This window comes from Toxorhynchites rutilus, chromosome 3 (assembly GCF_029784135.1).
Source record: "Toxorhynchites rutilus septentrionalis strain SRP chromosome 3, ASM2978413v1, whole genome shotgun sequence".
NCBI classification, from domain to species: domain Eukaryota; kingdom Metazoa; phylum Arthropoda; class Insecta; order Diptera; family Culicidae; genus Toxorhynchites; species Toxorhynchites rutilus.
This window is the reverse complement of record NC_073746.1, coordinates 58,063,144-58,086,370: the sequence shown is the minus strand read 5'-3', so window position 1 is coordinate 58,086,370 and position 23,227 is coordinate 58,063,144. Positions and strand designations below refer to the sequence as shown.

The following is a 23,227-nucleotide window of genomic DNA, read 5'->3' as shown; positions in this document are numbered from 1 at the left end:
TCAAACAATTATTATTTCTACATACATAAATACTCATATATAAAAATGGCGATTCGTGAGGCTATAATAAACATTTCACGAAAATATTTTGCGCCATTTGTTTTTTTTTTCATGTCTGTAATAAATCGTATATGAGTATGGCAAAAGTCGTATTTGGTGCTTTGACAATTCATGAGTATATTCATATTAGATCGCAATTCAATTTCAACATAATCGCTATTATAGCCGGTCAAAGTTGCATATTCATCCAAACAAATTCGGTAAGCGTTTGCCATGTATGTATATGGCCTCCACTTTTGCATGTATATGCCAGTCAGGCGCATTATATGCCAACCAAATTTTAGGGCATATGATGTTATATATGCGCTTGTTATGCGATTTAATGTTTGCTGGGTAGTATTTTTGCATAGAGAAAAGATGAAACGTTGGAGGCAATCTGGCGTAGTGGTAACATCCATGCCTCTCACGCTAAAGGTCACGAGTTCAATTCTCACTCCCGACATTCTTCTAAAAATGGAAGTAAAAGTGACGAACCAGCCAAATGAGTTGAAAATCACTATAATACAGAAAAAAAAGATGAAACGTTCTCAATGTAAAGTATCTTATTGAATAAATTTACAAATCGTGCATATGTATATTGTGTTTTGCTTACAATCGAAACACAATATTCTTTCAGGATTGTTTCAGAGCGATTTTGACATATTTTCCCACCTTAGTATATATTCTTAAGCGCCTTGATTGCATCATCACTCTCGTGTACCTCCCTTCTGAAACGTCATTTGAGGGAAATTATAAGAAAAACTAATCAACTGGCAACCTTAGGGATATGACATTTTGCGGCTTCATGCAAGATAACTGATGGTTTTGCTGTTTCGTATTCCTCGTTGATGAGGTATTTACGTGTATGAATTTGGACAAATAAGAATTCTTAATTAGTTCTGTAGGTATCGATATTAATTATCGTTAAAGAGCCATTAACACTTTTAGAGTGCTTTCGTTTCTCAAAAGCAGGAAAATTTTCAGATCTAAACAGCAAGGACGAAGATGGCTTTCAACTTTTCAGCCTTCAGCTACATCGTTGCATTGATAATCGATGCGTTTTTGATTTTCTTCTCGATTTTTCACGTGATTGCGTTCGATGAGCTAAAAACGGATTATAAAAACCCTATCGATCAATGCAATTCGTTGAATCCGGTGAGTACTAATAATTTTGTTTTGTGTTTATTGTTGCTTACAGCTACGGCATCTTTTTATCACAGCTGGTCATTCCGGAATACGCACTGCATTTATTGTTCAATCTACTGTTCCTGTTCTCTGGCGAATGGTTCTCTCTGGCCCTTAACGTACCGCTGATTGCATATCACATATGGAGGTTGGTTTAAGTCCGTTCAATTATTGAATAATATCAGACAGATATGAAAATTGAATATTCATGTGTACCTCATAGATAGTACGATATCAAAAGTACGAAATTCTGAGCCTCTTTCTCAAAATTTGGCAGTACATACTAGTTTGCGTCAGAATAACGATTTTGTACAAAATTAACATATGTGATGATTCACATTATGTTCTAATTGGGTCCTTATTTTATTTTGTTTAGATACAAAAATCGTCCTGTTATGTCCGGCCCAGGTCTATATGATCCCACAAGTATCATGAATGCTGATGTGCTGGCCAAATGTCAGCGTGAGGGCTGGATCAAATTAGCAGTATATTTGCTTTCCTTTTTCTATTACTTGTATGGGTATGTATCCAACACGGTTTTTTTTTCTCTCCTGCAATTCCGTATCTATTAAACACTTGTGCATGGTTCCTTTCCAGTATGATTTATTCTCTCATATCTACGTAAATAGCAAAAAGGAGGAAAAATGGAATACTCTACCAAACACTACCCGAATCAGGACGACCGAAATAAGCCGTAAAAGCATGAGCAGTTTAACAACAAACAACTGGGAGACACCGACCAATAACGATCAAAAATATGATTCCATCCTAGTCGTTCTATTACTCTACATAGGCAGCAGATTTTCGGTTACTTCACGACATATTTGAATTTTTGAGCGCTGGAACAATAACGAGTATCATTGAAACATTATTTATTTGTAAAATCTCGATTTCATCATACAGAGACCAAAATCTGAACATCATTAGTACTTGGTTTATTGTTGATTTTTCATTACCTTTTAGAGTGTAAGTGATATTAAGTTATAGGAAATACATAGTCAGGGAGTAATGTAGAAAAACTACGTAAACTAATGTTTTGATCTTGTAGAAAAGTGCCGAAAGCCAAAATCCGAAACAGTTCTACGCATAGCAATCGTTCATCTCCTTAATAGGTATCTATCCTTTTCTATCCTATTCGTGTATGTGTGCAATAATAATTTATAATCGCGCACTCCAATCTTGATTGTTATCTGTTCCCTCAAGTTCAATTCAAAATAGATGCCTTCATTTGCATATTAGATAAGAAATAACAAATCTCCTCTAAGTCATCTCAGAACCGTACTGCATGAGCAATATGTTTCACACTGATAAATCTACTGTTAGAGCATGACAAAAAACATCCAAACTGAATAGCAATTTTATTTCATTTTTTGAATCATTTGGCTTCCATATGCGGTCGTATGCAAATGTTTTCACTAATGTGTGTTTTCATTGCAAAGGACTCACAGATTAACGCGTTGAGATGTTCTGGCTGCGCTTTCCATTCAGCCTCAAGAGCGCTTGCACAATATCTGTGTCGGTGCCAGATCCCAAAAATATTTATTGCGTGAACAGAAAATATTCAGAAATTCATTTGCGCACTTCCTGTGTGCGGTCTGAACTCGTTAAAAAACGACTGGATTTTTGCATTCTGACAACGGCCAGCCGTCCCGTTCTTTTCTCATTGTGAGTTAGTTTTTGGCGAAAAATGTAACGTTACTGCTAATTGGTGGAACGATCAGAATTCGGCCAACATAAATTTGACGTTTTTCGCTTGAGAGTGCATTTTTAATTTTATTTGGATGTAGTTTATCGTCAAGCGTAACTTGAAGAGTACATAAAAAACGGTGGAAAGCGCAACACAGTTTAAAGCAAACTGACGTTCTGAGAAGCCTAGTGAATTCGTCATTGCAAATACACTCAAGCTGCGGGTACTTAGGTACTCGCTTGCATTTTTGCAGCTCAGAATGTGTTTCCCACGGACTACTAAAACAAACACAGTGGCGTTATCGTCACCGACGATCCGGAGACGAATGAATCGAATGATTTAAAGCCTCTGTCAATGAAGGAAAAGAAAAAGAAAGCCAACTACCCAAGCAAGCCGCGAGATATTTCGTTGTCAATGTCCCTTGTCAGGGCCACCATATACTTGTATTAAAGAGTTCAAGTTCTTTTCTTTCGATGTTCTACGGGCCCTATTCCAGAAAACGTAACGAGCAATTCGTCTCGTCTTCAGTCACTGTCGAGACCAGGGGTATGACTAAAACGTCAAATCCCTCATATTGCCAGTGTACCCAATATGGCTGCGGTTCACTGATATTTTGGTTCTGTCAATTACTGTTGTTTACAACTTGGTCCGGTTATATAGTCGAATAGTGGCTAACTTTAAACTCCATGTTAAATGTGAACATCTCCATGTGAAACCGAAATATGAAAATCGCTCATGCAGTTAGAAATAAAGCAGCGCATTTTTCTTTATTTCTACTATCTCCGTGATTTCAACGATTTCAATCCTCGCAAATGATATAGTGATAAACAAATGACGCCATATTGATTTTGATTTTAGGTAGCCTGTATTCAATTTATGGGCCCTATTATAGAAATCGAGGCGATAAGAATTTTGCTCGCTAGACCTATTTTACTATTATAGAAATCGAGCAATTCGATAGCACCGAGCGAGTGATAGCTATCGATGCAAGTGTCAGAACTTTTCGAGTTGTTTGGTTCACTTGTTGCATATCTTCAGAGAATTATTTTGTTTTGGTTTGCGTCCCTGATATTTTCCTTTAGGAAACATTTCAGAAACGCTTGAATATATGCAATTTTCAACACATGTTCGTTTGTTTTGATCAGTATTTGTTTTACGGTGCTGCCAGAATAGTCTATACAAGGTAAGTGTTCAATCCAACATTATTCATATTAATTATGTTATTGTAAATTATGCAGAACTTACTTCCAGCACATATTTCAGTGGCTGAAAACGAGTGGACAGACAAATCACCACCTGTTTGAACGACTCGTTGACACAGATTTACAGATTTGGATTGGCATGAGGTGAAAAGTAAATAAACACTAGCACACAACAAGCGAGAATTCAGGGCCAAAGGTGGTGGCCCAATACAATAAAACTGTTGACGCCGTTACAACAATAAATCGACGCTAGAAGAGAATTACATAAAAAAAATATTTTCCTTAAAAAAGTGGAATTTATGTGTGACTCCTTACGGAATTCCATAGATTGCAGTTGTGAAAATAAATGAAAAGATTCATTTTCTAATAATTATATTTTTGTATAGCAAATTGTTCCATGATATCGTTTTTATTACACATCCATGCATGCATTACGCCTATTAAGCTTCATTCGTTGAGGGAATATCAGTTTTCTCCAAAACATAACCATATTAACACTTTTGGAAATACATTTTCATAGCAGATGCCTCAAAAAAAGATGTGGCATCCTTTCTATAGTGCTTCGTGAAATATTTCAAGCTTGTTTCAAAATATTTCATCACAACCGCTGACATTCGAGCTTGCTAACGAATCGAGCAGTTTTCCTCGATTTCTATAATTCCAGATTTTACTCGGTGTGATAGTGATAGTGATTGTATCGAATCCTCGATTCGATTTCTATAATAGGGCCCGATATCTAGCCCCTGGTCGAGACGAGCAAAATATCCTATTCCAGTACACGAGTTTCATTGAAATGTTTCATTTGGTACCAGTGCCGTAGTGTAGGGGGGCGGAGGGGGCGGTCCCCTCGGGTGTCACCCTTAGGAGGGTGACACCCATAACCATGACAAGTGTATTATATTGATAAAAAATCATGATTTTAAATGAAGGTAACCGGTTATTACTTATGGTATTATCTAAGAAAACATGTCACTATGGAAAAGTCCATGTTATAGAATCTTTCTTTTTTTTATGTTCATTATTTCGTTATCTTTCATTTTTGTATTGGGGTTTAAATTCAAAGTCTCGAAAAGGGGGTTACGTTCGGAGTACAAAGTTATGAGCGTTAATGTCTCTATACCGGATGAACGAAGTGGTATGAAAATAATATTTTTCGAAAAATAAACGATCTACGAGAGATGTTTCTTTACTTATTGGTTATAAAAACTTGTTTCAATAGTTCAAAACTGCTTCGAAAGCAAACTATTTAAATCATTATAAATAGCGATAGCTCGTCGAAATTTAATTTTAGTCTCGATTGGTCTGCGGTTGATGCATGATACATGATGCGTCGGATGGGCAACCTCTGTCAGTTTTTTTCTTTTACTACCGTGATGAACGGACATGCAAAATCGTTTGCTCGTGGATGTACCCAAGGGGTAAAATATGATTCCGCACACATTTGGGCAGTTAACTATGTGTTCCCGCGATGATTTTTTATATCACGGAAAAGATTTCGGATGTACGGAGGATTCAATAAGCTTGTCTTGGTGATTTGAGTGTCGAACATAAAAAAAGTGATCTTAAACGAAAGAATATTATTTCGTATATATTTGAACAGAACGCAAGGCAATTCCAAGGGAAAACAGAATATCCATCTATCCATTTATAATAGATATAACCCGCTCCTAGTTTTTTTCGTTTTGGCTGGGAAAAACTGCAGATTTGAATAGAACTGTTCAATCTGTTCACTCCTTTTTTCGCAGTTTCAACTGATCGCCGAGAAATGTTTCTGAGTCCCACAAATGTGTTGTTAAAAGATTGTCGTAAACTCGATCGAGTGCTCATTATACTGCTGTGAAACAAATTTATGAGGTGATCACAGCCACTGGAGTATTGTGCGGCTCAAATACTGGATCAAGTACACGGTCCCTTCTACCAAAAGTTTATGATTTCATACTTCTGTGTTATCTGTACTTCTGATGCGTTGTACCGCATGAAATAGATCTAGCGCAGAATATTCGCAAACCAATGGCCCATCTCTGAGTAACGTTGTGATCAGACTCTTTGCACTGTTGAAAGGAACGGTCTAGTCGAAATGGCCATTAAGAAGGTTTTAATCATCAGCAATTCAAGCTCGACACATATAATGAGTACCTGACAACATTTCGACATCCATTTGTGGTTTCTTGTTCGTCCTATCTAATATTATAATAAATACGTTCGATAATACGATAAGTTTGGAGGGGTGACACCCTAGTGACCCGCCCCGGATGTCACCCGGTCACGCTACGCCACTGTTTGGTACACTGGAGAGACTTCTGTCACTTTTGACGTAGGACTACGTCTTTCATTTCTATACCGGGTGTAAAATGAAAGTTTCGAAAACGAAAGCGTTACGCCGGAGACCGAAATTTGAGTGTTAATAGCTCTTAAACAACTGAACGAAATGGTATGATAAACACTTCATTCGAAAGATAAAATGTCAACGTGTTTCTTTTGTCTACTTGTTACTTTTTCATCCAAAAACTTGTTTCAATAGCCTTAAAATTGCTTTCAAAACTGGCTATTAAAATCATCAATCGAGCGCCGCTCGGAAACCCACTCAGTTATAATTGAACAGCGATTGGAGCATGTTGTCGCTGTTGTGATGAAGCTAACTTCGTTTATCATGAAAGCGCTGATGAACGGTGTCACCAAGAGCCTGTATGTTCACCTTAGGCCAGAAGGGAATAGGTCAGGAGGAGAGTGATGCCACGCTTCCGCTTGAAACATCGGAGCAGCCGCCACACACACACACACCCAAAATAAACGCGCGGAACTCTCTTTGCTATCATCGTTGCTGAAAAATAATCTGCCAGTTCCCCTGGGAATTGAAAAATACATTCATGCGAAAGAGTTTATTTTAATGTTTTCTATCCATGTTACACTGCAACCAAATACATTTGGAAAGAAAATACATCACTGTATACTTACTTCGATGTTATTCGTTTCTCTCTCAGGCTAAGATACGAATATAATAAAGAGGGTGGGGTTTACATTCTATACTGTTATGGTTTATAATATGACGCTTCCTTTGCTTTCGTTTATTTCTTACTCTACTCTCGCACCTTGAGGACTCGTTTGTTTGGGACCAAGCAGACAACTCGTTAGTCTTTCGGTGGTAAGGCACCATGAAAGCAGCTCGGATAAGCGCACCAGCCGCAGGAAGTGTGAAGAAGCCACATCGCTATCGACCGGGAACATTGCGTGAAATTCGTCGCTATCAGAAGTCGATCGAATTGCTGATCCGCTAGCTACCTTTGCAGCGTTTGGTTCGTGGAATTGCCCAGGACTTCAAAACCGACTAGCGCTTCTAAAGTTCCGTGGTTATGGCACTGCAGGAGGCCTATTCGAAGATACCAATTCGTGTGCTATCCACACAAAACGTCACATCATGCCCAAGGACATCCAGCTGGCCCATCGTATCCGGGGAGAGCGTGCTATTACCTTAGCATATAATCAACGGCCTTTTTCAGGGACACCAAATTTGATGGATTAGAGTTCAGGAAGGTTGCAGGCCGAACTGAAAGGAGTATTTAGAGGAAATCGTGGTGTCGATGATAATTCGATACAGATGGGTGCCATTGACTATGGATTTGATAATGAAGAATACGAAATTTGTTATAGTTTGTGATGTAAATGATGTGATGTGATGTGTACGAATTGAGCATTAATAATCTCTTTCTGGGAAAACGAAGTTGTATGATAATCACATTATCGAATAATAAAATGCAGAAGTTTTCTGTCAATCTCCTTTCAACTTCCAACATCTCTTTCTCCCGTTTGTCGCTTTTCAATTCCATTTCTCCTCTGCAGTCGGACCATTTAGCGAAAACCGAGGTATCGATGGGTGCCATTGACTATGGATTTGATAGTGAAGAACACGATATGATATGGTGTAGTGGATATTATATTACATATCAATATTTGTTTCCGAATGCTGCAATCGATCGTCGTTATTGGGAAGTTGGAAATGTTGGGAAGAAGTCTTATTTTTACTGTGTAATTTCTAGGAGGAATCCATTCCATCTCAAGTGTTAATAATCCTGCTCCGGATCAACGATTATTCCAGTTGTCGGGGCTTGAGGAGTGGGTATTATTTTCGCTGGATATTTCCGAGGAGGAATCGACGCCCCCTTTGAGCGTTAATAATTCGTTTCCGGCTAAACGTAGTGGTATGTCTAAGAGATGAAATGTCTGTGATTTATATGCTTGTTACTTATTTGTTGCTAAGTCAACGTTAGTCCTACGTCCACTTTGCGGTTATATCAAAGATATAACCCACTTCTAGTTTTTTTCTGTATGATCAGTGAGATGTGAGGACATGTTTTTATTTTGAGAAAAACAACAAACATTTTTAAAATTGATCAATCGATACTCTTTTCTTAGTGCCAAAATACTAAAATCTTAACAAAAAGGAATAAGTTTCATATATCTTTCGGTTTCATTGATATTTTTTTTACCAGTATATGGTTCCATCACTCAGACGTTTTGTTATTATGGATTTATTGGGGCTAATGTTTGTTCATCTAATCAACGATTTATCAAGAAAAGTTTTCTATATGCATGTATTTCCATTTACAGTTATACAATTGGCGATCTAACGTACAAATCTATACCTAGGCGGCGCTGCGGTGAAAATGATGATGGTTTAAAATTTTGCAATGTGAGTTTATGGAAGGTTGGTAGTACTTTCCATAAATTAGTTATAGAAGAAGTTATAATCATAAAAGTTCATTTGATTACGATGAGTTTGGAAGAAATTTGATTCTGCGCAATTTTATATATAACATGTTATTTTATTACCTTTTCAAGTAGTGAAAACTGTATAAATATTGACAATGATTGCATCAAAAAAGGAAATTCGAGAGCACAATCAAAAACAAGTTGAAAAATGCATGATTCCTGCATGTGAGAACTACCTTGGAAAGCCCGGAAATAAAATATACGTGATTTGTTTTTGAGTTTTTACATTATCATCATTTTCTTAGTCAAAAAACAAAATCCAGACGTCTCACCGATCGTTTACGTTTTGCGTTAGATCGCCAATAAAGTAGTCTAGTTTTTTCCACGTTCATAGCAACTTCGAAATATTTAGGTACGACGAATGGAACGCATCAATGTAAATGTAAATCAGTAGAAAAACATTGGCTTATCGAACAAGCCCAAAATTGAATTTTGAACTATTCATTTTCGTTCAATATGATGTGGAGAGACTTTTCGTGCCGTGTTAATATATTCAAAACAGTCATCTGGCATCCCTGGATATGAGTTCAATGTTTACATTTGATTGTGTTGTTTGGAAAAGGTCCATTTGAAAATCTGTGAAATTTTGCAATTACTTTTGAAGATAAAGGCGAAACAGAAGAATACCGATGGTTTCAATCAACAAGGTAAATAAAACATGAAACAAACTAGACGACTCGACTTCGTCCATCGGCGAGCGCGGCCAAAGGTCGCTGAACCAGACGAGCTAGTCATCCGTTTTCAGTCGAGCTCGGCTTCTGGAATATGAAAACAAACGAGACGAGCGCTCGTCTACGTCTATAAACTACGTGATCTTTTGCAATAGGGAGGATGCCAGTGGGATTAGTTGTGGTCGAAGATCATAAAATTATATTAAAAAAGATCGCAGTACTGTCTTCATCCAGATAGCCAACGACCCAGAGCACGAAACATGGAAGTATGTAAAAAAAAGAGAAAGTGAAGTGGACCTGAGTCCGATCCAAATGGAAGAGTTAAGGAGTCTGGAAGAAAATATGTTTTTCTTTATTATAGTGACTTTCAACACATTTCGGCTAGTTCGTCACTTTTACTTCCATTTTTTCCATTTTTTGGAAGAATGTCGGGAGTGAGAATTGAACTCGTGATCTCTCCGTGAGAGGTATGGATGTTACCACGACGCCAGATCGCCTCCGCATGGAAAAAAATATGTTGGAATACAATTTCTTAACCCACTTCTTTCGACAGGTTTCTGTGTGACCTCTATTACCGTGGAATCACCCAACGTGCTCTGCCAAGCCGAATCACTCCTTCGTTACTGTTGGTATGCCAAAGGGGCATACCGATAAGATCCGTTGTGAGCCATTTTACCTGCTCATTCCGAGTCGCTTTCGATCGAATGCTGCGCAGTCATTCCGAGTCGCTATCGACAGAATCCTATTCGGTCATCCCGAGCAGCTACCGAAAAAATTTTACGCGGTCGTTCCGAGCCGCTATCGACAATATCTTCCGCGGTCATTTCGATTCGCTATCGACAAAATTCTACGCGGTTCGCTATTATCAAAACCATGCATGGTCGATTCGATCCGCTGTCGATTTAAAAAAGATTATGTCGGCAGGATTTTCTACTCCTGCTATATGCTGCCATATCCCGTCTCTTGCAAGATGCTGAATTTCGGAGACTCGATTTGCAACAAATTCCTTCCATCTTGAAGGTGGCGACGCAAGCCAGCATCTCACTATCGACGAATCCGTCCAAAAGTAGGATTGTGGTTTGATTCGAAGACTGGTTATGACTTTGTCGTACAGATGCGACAATAATAACGCCGATGATAGTTCAAGACGTGGAATCGACTGTTTTCTTTGATTTGTTTTTAAATTCTCTAGAGGAGCCACCCTGGTTTTTGACGTTAATAGCGGCACATTCACTTGTCCGTCTCCATAAACTGTTCGCACAAAAATACAAGCTCCATACGCTTTCTCCCAAGCGTCGCAGAATCCATGAAACTGCACTACATTCGCATGGTTGCCGATTCCACCCCAACGAGGCACCGATATTCCGTCGATTGCTGCGAGATTTCTTCTAAATTCGATCCAATATTGTTCAATATCGACGCTCAGTTTGTCATCCCAGCCGTATTCTTGTTTCCCCAGTTCCTGAAAGAATATTTTCGCTTGGATGATGACCGGACCAATGGGTCAAACAGTCGTGAGCTATCAGCTAGTATCGTTCGCTTCGTGATAGTCGATGAAGTCCATGCAGGTGTGCTGAAACGGAAGGTATCTGTTCGGGGCTCCCAAATCAAGCCCAACGTTTTTACTGATGAATGAGCTGAATCCAAATCTAAAATGGTTCGATCGTCACGTAGCTGACGAGGTACGCTCTTCAGGATCGCCTCGCAATTAGAATTCCATTTGCGCAAAGAGAATCCACCTGACTCCAATAATTCTATCAATTCCTTCACTAATTTTACGCCATCTTCGAAGTTGTCCGTTCCGGTCAGCAAATCATCTATGTAGAAGTCTTGCTTTAACACCCTTGCCGTTGTTGGATATTTATTTACTCCCTCATCTGCATCTGCATTTCTGTAGGCACTTCGTTGCCAAATATGAAGCCGAAGCCGAACCATACGTAACTGTAGCTAATTCAAACGTACGGATTGGTTCTATCGGCGAATCTCTCCACAGTATTCGCTGATCTTCCGTGTGGATACCTATCATGCGATACATCTTCGCTATATCAGCGACTATACCACATTTATGGACCCGAAAACGCAGAATGATGTCCAACAAATCCTTTTGGACAACTGGACCGACCATTAGTGCATCATTCAACGATACTCCTGTACTAGTTTTACAGGAGACATCGAAAACAACACGTAACTTTGTTGTGGTACTGTGCGGTTTCAAAACGGCATGATGTGGAAGGTAGAAGCCTGTCTCTTCCTTTTCATCCTCGCTGATAGGTTTCATGTGTTTGAGTGCTAAATATTCGTGAATGAATTCTGTATACAGTTTCTTGAGTTCCGCATGCATCGAGAATCTTTTCTCCAGTCCCATAAAACGTTTGACTGCATCATCTTTTGAATTTCCGAGCTGATTAATCAACATTTTTTTCTTAGGTAACGTCACTATGAATCTCCTGGTTTCATCTCGTACTGTCGTTTTTTCAAAGAACTCCTCGCATGCTGTCTCTTCGAGAGAGTAAGTGGTTTTCGATTTACACGTTTCCAATTCCCAGAATTTAGCCAGTTGCTCTGGACATCCAATTGAAACAGTTGGACATCCAATTGAAACACTAACTTGGACTATCGACATTGATGGACCGCACGTATTCTCAGGAATTTTGCCAGCAAAAACCCATCCAAATAACGTGTTCTGCATTGCAGGTCCCTCTGACGTTGCTTTCTGTTGTCCCTCATGTAACAGCTCAAAATAATACTCTGCTCCGATAATGATATCGATTGGACTGGATTCATAAAATAACGGATCAGCTAATAGCGTTTACTCAGGAAGTTTGAGGATCGATGGATTGAAGCTAGAAGTTGGCAGCGATACAGTTAGCCTTGGCAGCACATAAAAGTACATGTTCGTAAAATATAGCGATATGGTTTTCGTTTTGGCTGCTACTTCCGCACTGACTGCTGTAGTTGACGTGAACCGACTAGATCCGATACATTGGATAACTAGATAGGATGGAGTTTTCTTGAAGCGCAAACTTTTAAAAAATGTGGAAGTCATGAGGCAATGCTGGGACCCAGAGTCCAGTAGTGCTCGTGCTAACTTGAAATTTCCGCAAGAATCTGTCACTTTAACAAGCGCCGTTGATAACAGAATGCTGTGTGTGAGTGTAACGGGTAAAGTGGTGTAGGTTTGACTTACAGTGACCAGACCTGTAGTGGGTTGTGTTGGTGTGCTGTGCGAGGTGGCAGACGTAACAGGTGTATTGTTGGTCGGCGTTTGATTTTGTTGAATCTGATTCGAGCGTGTGAATTTTGGCTGTCGAAACTGTTGGTCTATTGTCGCGGGTCTTATTTGCAGTGAGGGAACTGGGGATTTTACCTGTCCTACGTGTAACATGGAATGGTGGCGCTGCTGGCAGTGGTAGCACAATCCTTTCTCGCAGGTCCTTGAGAAATGTCCCGGGTGAAGGCAATTACGGCACAGTTTGTATCGCTACTGCTTCGATTCGCTCAGGAATTTTCATTTTCTGGAATTTAGCACATTTAAAAGCAGAATGCCAAGAATCGTTGCAGAATCGACATCGAACACCCTTTCCATACGTGGTGTGACACACTGATAGTTTCTGTTGACGGAAATCTTGATTACTAGGTTTTGATGACGCTACAGCCTGTAATACTGCACAGTGATTACGCAGAAACTCAAGTAGATTGTTGTATGACGGAACATCCTTAGAATTATGATGTGTTTCCCAGTGACGTAACGTGACTGTGTCCAGTCTTGAGCCTACCATGTATGCCAAAATGGTCCTCCATTCTGCGGTTTTCTGACCTATTTTTTCTAGCATCTGTATATTTCTTTCGAATTCGCTAATTAGGTGGTTTAATCTCTCATAGCTTTCCCGTTTCAATACATTCAACGAGAATAAAGAATCCAAATGCGCCTTGACTATAAGTTTCTTATTCTCATAGATTTTCTCCAATTCCTTCCATGCTACTTCATAGTTAGCTGCTGTCTGCTCAATGGAGCTTATTTTCTGAAGTGCATCTCCAGAGAGTGAAGAACGAAGATATGTGAATCGATCCATTGGTGTTAACTGCGTGTTGTTGTGTATGAGACTGCGAAACGTGTCCCTGAATGTTACCAACTCACGGATCTTTCCACTAAACACCGGTAGATTGATTTCAGGACCTTGGAAAAGAATCCACTTGATTGCCTTGTTTGAGGACCCTCATCATCGTTTGAAAATGTTTGCCGTTTTCTCATCTGTAACTCAAGCAGTTCTGCCTTGAGGTTGCAAAACTCATCGTCAAACTCCTGTAACACTCTGAAGTTCTCCTTCTCGCGTTCAGCCTCTGCAGTTTCTTCTTCATCGCACTTCGTTGACTCATCCTCCAACAGCATCTCGATTTTTGCTCGGGTCTCTAGGAAATTCTTTCCTACTTCCTCCAGCTTCTGAAGTCGCACACCGATTTGTCGATTATCTCTTTCTGAGCTGTAGTTTTCCAAGAATAATCTGATTAGATTCACACTATCCCGCAATTGACGCTCCTTCTTCAGTAATGACCTCAAGTTGGCACTCATTTTCACTTCTCACTGCACTGCACCGGAAAAGTGAAATTAATCACTTTTCAATAATAAATTGACAGATCAACCCAACGTTCCACTCACGCGACCTCAAGCGACACTTCCGATAGACAATGACAAGCAATGGTATGAATAAACAGCGGAAAATATTCAACAATTCAACGATTTTTTGGAGAATGGAATACAATAATACAACCTCTGCTACTTGCCAGAAATAAAACTCGCATGCATTTATTTATTTATTTTCATTTTTTTTTCAACACCACGGTCGGTTAAATGCAACAAACCACCTCCCTTTCTTCATGCAGTACTTCTCTGAGTATGCTTTTATGCAATGTCATCTGCCTTCCAAACTCTCGAATTGCTAAGTCCTCCTCCAGATATTTGCTCCAAACGATCCCCATCAGCAGCATTCGCTGTTCACTCCAGCAATCGTGGATAAATTTCTCCTTTTAATCAACTTTTAATTTCACCGAATTTGTATGGAAAAATTCACTTTTCACAATGTCCGCGAACAATTAGTTTTGTTGTCCGATCAATATAACACAATAGCGTTCTATGCGACTTATTGTCCACAGATAATTCGTCCGAATATCCGATCCGTTATCTATTATCCGGAAATCCGGCTCGAAGGACCAATGGATCGATTCACATATCTTCGTTCTTCACTCTCTGGAGATGCCCTTCAGAAAATAAGCTCCTTTGAGCAGACAGCAGCTAACTATGAAATAGCATGGAAGGAATTGGAGAAAATCTATGAGAATAAGAAACTTATAGTCAAGGCGCATTTGGATTCTTTATTCTCGTTGGATGTATTGAAACGGGAAAGCAATCAGGGATTAAACCACCTTATTAGCGAATTCGAAAGAAATATACAGATGCTAGAAAAAATAGGTCAGTAAACCGCAGAATGGAGCACCATTTTGGCATACATGGTAGGCTCAAGACTGGACACAGTCACGTTACGTCACTGAAACACATCATAATTCTAAGGAAGTTCCGTCATACAACAATCTACTTGAGTTTCTGCGTAATCACTGTGCAGTATTACAGGCTGTACCGTCATCAAAACCTAGTAATCCAGATTTCCGTCAACCGAAACTATCAGTGTGTCACACCACGTATGGAGAGGGTGTTCGATGTCCATTCTGCAACGATTCTTGGCATTCTGCTTTTAAATGTGCTAAATTCCAGAAAATGAAAATTCCTGAGCGAATCGAGGCAGTAGCGAAATACAAACTGTGCCGTAATTGCCTTCACCCGGGACATTTCTCAAGGACCTGCGAGAAAGGATTGTGCCACCACTGCCAGCAGCGCCACCATCTTATCCTTATCATTTTTTCACCTTTCCAAGCAGAAAATCCACAAGCACACATAATGAATTCAACAACAAAACGACTTTTTTTTTCAAACTCTGGATAACTTCCAACGGTCTAAATACATATAGTCTCTAGAAGACATTGGTTCATTTGTACTCGAGAGTTCGAATGATTGTGATATATTTTATATTTTTCGAACGACCACTTCACAAATCGAAGATTTTTTGTTTACATACCGTTTTAATAATTTGTTTTATGGATATGGTTTAAGTTAAAACCAAAACTACAAAGCTGAAATGAACAAATTGAGTTATCAAAGTTTCGTTTTTGTGGAATAACTATATTCACTCAGTCAACGGCCCGTCAAGTCAATTATCATCTCGAAACACACAAGATATAGTTCGTCGTTGCGCAATATATTCTTTGTTCACATTCAATGAAAAAAACTTCAAAAGCTCGAGGCAAGTTCAATGAAATGCAACACATAAAAATATCAATTAGAACAAACATTGAAACCTTGTTCAAAAGAAAAGTCATTGATCCCGGTCTCCTCCGATATGACTGTGAAGACACTCGAAGACACTCCTTTTCGTACCATGTGAAAGACATTCCAAAAAATCACCTGGCATCTCTGCTTACGTCAGCGATGGCGATTGATCAGCGGCCACCCCAAGAAGCTACACTGGACCGGTTTCAATCGAACCAGCTGTGGTTTCCCACAACTTGCACGATCAGATTATTCTCTAGCTGAAGCAGCAGTCGCCGGGAAACTACATGCCTGGATATCCACGGGTTAACAGCGTACCGCTGCGCTCACTCAATCGTAATGAGTCGCTAACAACTAATGTGGCCAAAGCGAATAGAACTTAGTGCAGTACGACACAAGCCCGCTGGTAATTGCTCTTTCACATACCCACCAGCACAGTTCCCACAACCGCTGAATTGCCAATTCCAACAGCAACGGAAACAACCCTCACGCTCAAAATCTTGTTGCTCCGGCGTAACGCTCTCGTTTTCGAACTTACACCAGAAACGAAAGACATAGTCCTACGTCAAAAGTTCATTAACTCTGTTATACTGTTATACTTGGGATTTGACCATACGCATTGAACGATTTTATACGTACGAAAAAATGTCTTCATCATCATATCGGAGGGAGCTAAAATTCATAACTAACTTTTGAAAAAAAATTGGATAGCTTAATCAATGTTCAAATTTAATTTATTCAATTTGGTATTGTTATATTTCCTCAATATTACCTTGAGGTTTTGAAAGTTATTCCAATAAATGTGAACAACAAATAAATTGCGCAACCACGAATTAAGTTTTATGAGTTTAGAAATGATAACTGGCTTGATAAACCGTTGATAGAATGAGTATAACTCCAGTTCTTCCACAAAAAACGGAACTGTGATAACTCAAATTGTTTATTTCAGTTTTGATGTTTTGGTTGTAACTCAAACCATATCCATAAAACTGATTATTGAAACGGTATGTAATCGGAAAACCTTCGATTTGTGAAGTGGTCGTTTGAAAGATCTAGGTTAACTTATTGTATAGTATAGGTCCAAGATAATAGAAATACATTGTCACAATCATTCGAATTCTCAAGCGCAAATGGAGTAATGTCTTCTAGAGACAATATGTAATCAGAGCGCTTGAATTTCTCCAGAATTTGAAGTAAAAGTGGCTTTGTTGTCGAATCCATTTTATATGCTTGTGGATTTTCTGCTTGGAAAAGTGTGAATAAAAACAAGTGAATGACCCCAAGACAAAAGTCACCGCTGGATCACAAAAGTACAAAGAACAAAAGTAAACAAGTGACTCTGATAAGAAAAGCAAGCGAATGAGACTGAGACAAAAGCTTTACTTCTTTTGACGATATTTACGGTCAATAGTTAGAATTTCCTGGCAATAATATCTCTTAAAACCCATGCACGCTATCATACTGAAATTTCTTCACACATTTTACAATCTCTTCACAAAATCAAATGTCTTCACAGTTAGTCAAATGTCTTCAAAATGAAGACATTTGCCTCTAGGTCTCCTAGGAATTTGTCAGTGAGTGGTAGGTTTTTATTCTTTCGTTTTGGTCGTGGCTTTCACATCATCTGACCACTTGTGTACACGACCTTACAGAAGGTTCGATGTCGGGAAGAGTCGCTCGGGACGTCTCCAGTTTCCTCATGATGAGTTTATTATGCCATTAAACGAGGGACAATCACGGATCGTTCTAGGACAGGCAAAAGAGTAATCGTTATGATGCCAACGGTTCAACACAGTGAACAACAAAATCGTCGTTCGAGGTTTGTTCTACAGGCAAGTTTTGAATTCAGAATTTTGTGTCATCTGTACTTATGATACTGTACAAACTCAATGCACTGGTAATTGCTGTTGATAGGAACAATCTATTCAAAAGTCATTCGATAGGCTTTTATAAGAACCCTCCGGACCATGGATAACAATGAAGGAGGAAAATAAAGTGGGAATGTTGAAGTGAATTGATCGTTTTCATTGGAAATTACAAAGGCGGTCAAAATCGTCTGAGAAAAGTAGCCGAAAATTTTGAAGCAACTCTAGCTCGACACGTTTCACTGAACAATTCACTATCGTTTGTTCAAACGGACACAAACGAGAACGAGAGAACTCTGCTTTCTTTAGCTCTTCATGATACACAAGCATGCGAACTAGAACGTCATGATCCGACACCGAAAATATCTATGTTTAAGTTAGATAATAAGCAAATAGAAAACAAAATTACTACAGTGAGATGGAACTCGTGCGAAGCTAGGTTACACCAAAATATTTGAAAACAAATTTTGTGTGGAGGGGATGACACCTAAGATACTCGCCTCGGGTGTCACACGGTCACGCTACCCGACTGCTTAAAGATCTTGGTATTAAAATAAGAGATTAAGTGCCTCATAATGAAGATAATCAATTGGCTATTCGTCTCGAACTGGCCAAACCGTTTTAATCGTACCTGTCACCGGTCATATCTTCTTTTTTCAATTCTGGAACAAACCAACCAAGTCTACACGCGCTGAAAGAAACTTTGTTCTTTTCATTGAACGAAACGTGGTGTATTATTGTATTCTGGCTGATTTAACCCGTCTGTCCAGTCGGGAGTAGTTGTACGAGGAAAGGGACAGTCCTTTTTCATTTTAAAGAAAGACCTTCGTTTGTACATATCTTCCTTTCTAGTGCTCGGGATGTTTTCTATGTTGACCTTAATTACTCAACATCTACAAGGACTTATTTCTTTTCTGATGCAATGAAACATAACAGATAGCGATATCGTTCTACGCATAAATAGTTTACTTACTTAATAATACTAAACTGTCATTAAACTTTAATACATTTACAATACATATGAAAAATGTTCTCGAATTATATTTACTTGTATACACCTATCCTCAGTATACGACTAGTTTGTCACATTTTAACAAAGCATTTATGAAACATCTTGAATTTTTCAATATTATCTCTAGGCACATCATGGAAGTACTTCACATTCACATTTCCATCAATTTCATCATGGCTTTCCTCCGAGCTATTTCGCTTAACACGTTCGGATTTGCAAAAGTACATTACATATCTACTAATAACATCTACACGTAAAAAGAACGAACGAAAATACTTGGTAACTGGTTTGTTGTAAAAGTGCAATTTTGGGTCGATTTCTTAAAAATATAGGTAAAAACTGACTAACTGCATTTAAGTGCATCATCCCCTGGACGGACCCCACGCATCCATCTGTCACTTTCGCCGGACCCATCATCGATGGGCTACTTTCACGAGCGGATTCGTGCGGCGTTTCGCGAATTCACTTGCCGTCCGGTTTATTGCTGATTACCTTCAACTCAGTATTGTCGTTGGCTTTTCCTCATTTTTTTCCTCCACCGTCACGCGCTTCTTTTAATCGATGCCATACCGTGTTGTTGGTGGAGAGGGTCATACCTTTTTGTGCAGCACCTGTGGGACGATAGAAGGGCGTAGGGGCGCACGAAGGGGTGGCACGTTTTGGCACTCTCTTTTTTTATCCACTCCGCATCACGGGCTGCGCGGACAATCTCTTGCTGCTACTTTAAAACGGGTACCTACTTCACAACTTTCTGGCTTTTATAACGGTCTGTATGGAATGTCTCCTCATCAATCCAAAATTGGTGTTTACCTTTTTTGCATTCACATAGTTATGTTTTTATCGCTGCTTCGTCTCTTTTGTTTCCGATTTTTATTTGTGCTGCTTGCTTGCTTTCCCGCTGCTTTTGTGCATCCCAATATCTTCACGCGGATTCCTTTCACTTTCTTTTTTTTTTTTTTGGCGGTGTTGGTGTTTTGTCTCGTGGAACTGTGTCGTGTATTAATGTCGGAGGTAGTAGTACTGCACCCGGAACAGCTTCCAAGTGGTTCGGAATACACTCGGCTTTGATGTTTTGTATCCACGCCAGGAAGGTGTTGACTCCTAATTACGACTGTAGTTTTTGCGGATGTAGTTCCAAGCCGACCTGTGTTTTCCAGATGGTTGCACCTGAAAGCGAAAGTGGAACATCAAATTAGAATTTGGGATTGCATTATTTTTTAGTATCTACTATATTGAAAAATTATTTTGAATGCAGTTTTCCTGCTAACATACGCGTTTCAACAATGTTGAAACACCATTCCACTGACTAAATAAAAAGTTATGGGATGCCCTCAATGCAGTACAAACCATATGTACATAGCTGGGGTCCAAAAATAACGTGCGAGGCTCACTCGCATGTTAAACGACCGGTAGGGAAAAAAAGCTGTTTGAATTATTTTTCAGTTGGTGAGATTTTTCTCAGTCACTGACACGTTCTCGGCGGCAATAAATTTCCCCTCCCACATCCGTACTACTAGAGGTTCCAGCGGTATCATATCGGTACCGGTCGGCACCAGCGGCAACGGCATCAGCATACTTGAGCCGGTCGAACGTGTTTTTCCTACTTTTTCAACACGTTTATGTCTCAGGCGAGACAAATATCTTTCAGCGGATTTTGTGTTCGAGCCTGAAGGTGGTCATTAATGGAGGGGCCCTCCAGGGGCCTCTGAGCTGATGCAGTGATTTCCTTGTTCGAGGGTCAATCGAATGGATGCATCAACTTCTGCTCAAATCGTACAATTTGTGGGTTTCCACAATTTTGCGTTTGAAAACATCACAAATTCATAATTTAGAAGTGCTCATCCCCGCTAAGCACATATTTTTCCGCACGGGATGTGCGTTATATATCTTGTTTTTCCTTCCCTTTATGCGAGCGCATTCCAGAGATATTTTTAGCCTCTTGGAGCAGACACCAGCGTTGTGAGCATGTAGGTACCAATTCGCTTTCATATACATATGGTTGAAAAATAAACGGAGGTATTCGATAGAAATTGAATACATCATTGGACTGGTTTGAAAATTGTTGAAGTTTCAATTATTGTCAAGAAACAACATTAAACAATATGAATATAATACATAAATTGAACTATGAAAATATTGGAATTAAACTAAAACTGTATAATTGAAAGTCACATTGGTTATGTGTTCGAAGCCTAATAACAGAAAGAAGTAATTTATTCGAATTATGTGAACCCATTTCAGCAGGGATTACGGTGTTTCCTATGTACATAACATTGCGTAGTAGAAATATGTTATTCTTAGCTCGATCATCGATATGATCGAACTATTAATTTATTGTTAAAAAATTAATGGGATCGCGGACGCGTAGAATAGTTTTTCCCAGTGACCAGAAATAAATGCATCGATTTCATTGGCAAAGTGTTGTTGTTGAAGTGTATGCTTTATAATGCAGATAACATTAGTCCGGATCTAATTCCAGTTAAGGCATATTTTTCTTTATTCAATACTCAAAAATACATGTATTATTCGATGTCGTGATCTCAACGAAATTCACAGAGTAAACTAAAGAAGAACTAGCATTGTAAATATTATATAATGTGATCATACTCAGATGCGCAATTGGAATAAGTTTCAGAAATTGAGATGAAAATTCCATGATGCATTCGCAGTGACTAGAGCCCACTAAAACAGGAATAAAGTTTTCGGTCTTTATAAATAAGTGACGTTAACAGCAAATGTAGTCGATGTATAAATATGAAATCAGATTTTTTTTTTCATCGAAAATGCATGTTCATTGTTCTCGAATGGTTTCCAAATATTTTATTCAAAGCAATAGCTATTGAAAACTGCAGATTTTCCCCATCTGTCGGGAAATTCATGAATACATCACCAGATTTTTTGTCATTGTAGCCGAACCAGGCGAAAGTCGTTTTCCAACATTTTCATAACAATTTAAGTCCTTCTCAGTGAGTGTGTCGATGAAAACAAATGATAATCGGAAGGAGCTCAGCGTGTACTTCGGTCGAATTTCCAAAAGAATCGTTTGAAACTTCTTCGTCGTCGTTTCTTGTTGAATAGCTGAAGTATTCGTTAATCAGACCCGGCAGAATTATTCCACAGGAGTTAATTTATTAGTTCTTTCAGAGCTATTTCTTTCTAAAAGAGTTTCCGCTGTGGTTTTTTGTTCGATGGAGGTACCGAGTCGATATTCATACTGTCTGGTGGTGAGTGCTTCTGTATTTTTGCATGAAATGCACACATCATTGCTAGTTTTATGCGTTACTAAAGGTAGATTCAAGAGGTTGTAAAATGTGGAATAGTGGTTCTGGCGATCGTAGTTCGAAGTCACAGAATTTACAATTTCAAGCACTCAAGAAAAATTGTCGCTACATGAAATTTCTGATATTTTGAATTGGATATTGTTGACAGATATTGAAAACATGGAAAATTACGATCGACAATGATTTTTGACCTTTCACATTAGCAAGTAAATCTATTAATGTGCGAATTCTGGTTTCAAATTAGTACACCTGGGAATTTCTTCTTTGATGGCGCTAGCGTTTCCAGTGGAACTTATGCCGTCTCAACGTAGATGATCACCAGCGTCATTTTTATTAGTACTTAGTTGAGATTTCTTATGCCAAATAGCACGCCTTAAATGTATTCTATGTGGCAAGCTTTAGAATATTCATGGAAAAGGCATCACGAAAAAGGAATACGTTTGGTTGAAAAGTTTGATATCAAATAAGCGCTATGTATAACTAGCTGTCAGGGTTAGTAGAAACATGTCAGATTGTACGAAGATCCACCATTTCCGATCTGTAAGCATTTTCGCATGAGGATGATACACAAATATAAAATCGATTTGTGGCGGTATAAATATCACCTTTTTAACATTAGATTCTTTCTCAGTGCCTAAATTAGTTGACAAAAAAAGAAAGTTATTCGAAGGGGAATAAGGATTCTCCGGACAGTAGCTTGACTTTATTTGTTTTATTGTGCCACATCAGTTTCGGAGTGTCTGTGGTTTGTCCTGATCGTACTCAATACCTTCAAACACAGTTGCCGATTATAAGTTCTACATAAATTTAATAACATTCCAGTCAGTCAATCAATATCCAAAGGCTTTATTAACTAGCAGTACCATTCTCTACGACTGTAATTGTCTGAAATTGAGGTTAAATTGGGTATGCTGCTTCGGGAGAGACAACTTCAGAATATTGGCAAAATGCTAATTGATATCGGTTTCTCATTAGAAAACTGCTGCAAATTCAGATCTTAGCTAAGCGTAATCATTCCACCACATTAATGTCAGCTTGAAGAATTCCTCGCTTGATGTGCATGATGTGTATAGACCACCATATTGCCCACATGCGCTGTCTTATGACATATTGGGTACTATCTGCTCGGGTGTAAAAAA

The 23,227-nt window shown here is 38.9% G+C and overlaps 3 protein-coding genes across 10 annotated transcripts in view; 1 reads left to right on the top strand and 2 right to left on the bottom strand.

The window, feature by feature from the left end:
• The first annotated feature begins 822 nt into the window (after positions 1 to 822).
• LOC129777129 (protein cornichon) lies at positions 823 to 2,252 on the top strand. 2 transcript variants are annotated; one of them, XM_055783206.1, is made up of 5 exons: positions 823 to 940; positions 1,012 to 1,194; positions 1,260 to 1,372; positions 1,601 to 1,744; positions 1,822 to 2,252. In XM_055783206.1, the coding sequence occupies exons 2-5, from the start codon at positions 1,045 to 1,047 to the stop codon at positions 1,847 to 1,849; spliced, it is 435 nt and encodes a 144-aa protein (XP_055639181.1). In that variant the 5' UTR covers positions 823 to 940; positions 1,012 to 1,044; the 3' UTR covers positions 1,850 to 2,252. The 2 variants fall into 2 exon arrangements, with proteins under 2 accessions (XP_055639181.1, XP_055639182.1); XM_055783207.1 differs by having other exon boundaries at positions 1,009 to 1,194.
• Positions 2,253 to 11,424: 9,172 nt separating this feature from the next.
• On the bottom strand, positions 11,425 to 11,967 carry LOC129773159 (uncharacterized). The gene has a single exon (XM_055776734.1). It carries the CDS (start codon positions 11,965 to 11,967, stop codon positions 11,425 to 11,427), a length of 543 nt encoding a protein of 180 aa, XP_055632709.1.
• A 6,771-nt stretch (positions 11,968 to 18,738) lies between these two features.
• The window catches only part of LOC129773277 (protein held out wings), a 48,026-nt gene continuing 43,537 nt past the window's right edge, over positions 18,739 to 23,227 (bottom strand). For all 7 annotated transcript variants that reach the window (XR_008742676.1, XR_008742677.1, XR_008742675.1 and 4 more), the window contains one exon: positions 18,739 to 19,974. Coding sequence is in view for 1 of the 7 variants with exons in the window: in XM_055776873.1 (XP_055632848.1) it covers positions 19,909 to 19,974 (66 nt within the window). In the remaining 6 variants the exon portion in view is untranslated. The remainder of the gene's footprint in view (positions 19,975 to 23,227) is intronic.

Coding starts and splice junctions, on each gene's coding strand:
- LOC129777129 (XM_055783206.1), top strand. CDS start 1,045: ATGGCTTTCAACTTTTCAGCCTTCAGCTACATCGTTGCATTGATAATC. Junction 1,373..1,600: donor ATTGCATATCACATATGGAG/GTTGGTTTAAGT, acceptor TATTTTGTTTAG/ATACAAAAATCGTCCTGTTA. Junction 1,745..1,821: donor TTTTTCTATTACTTGTATGG/GTATGTATCCAA, acceptor GTTCCTTTCCAG/TATGATTTATTCTCTCATAT.
- LOC129773159 (XM_055776734.1), bottom strand. CDS start 11,967: ATGTTGATTAATCAGCTCGGAAATTCAAAAGATGATGCAGTCAAACGT.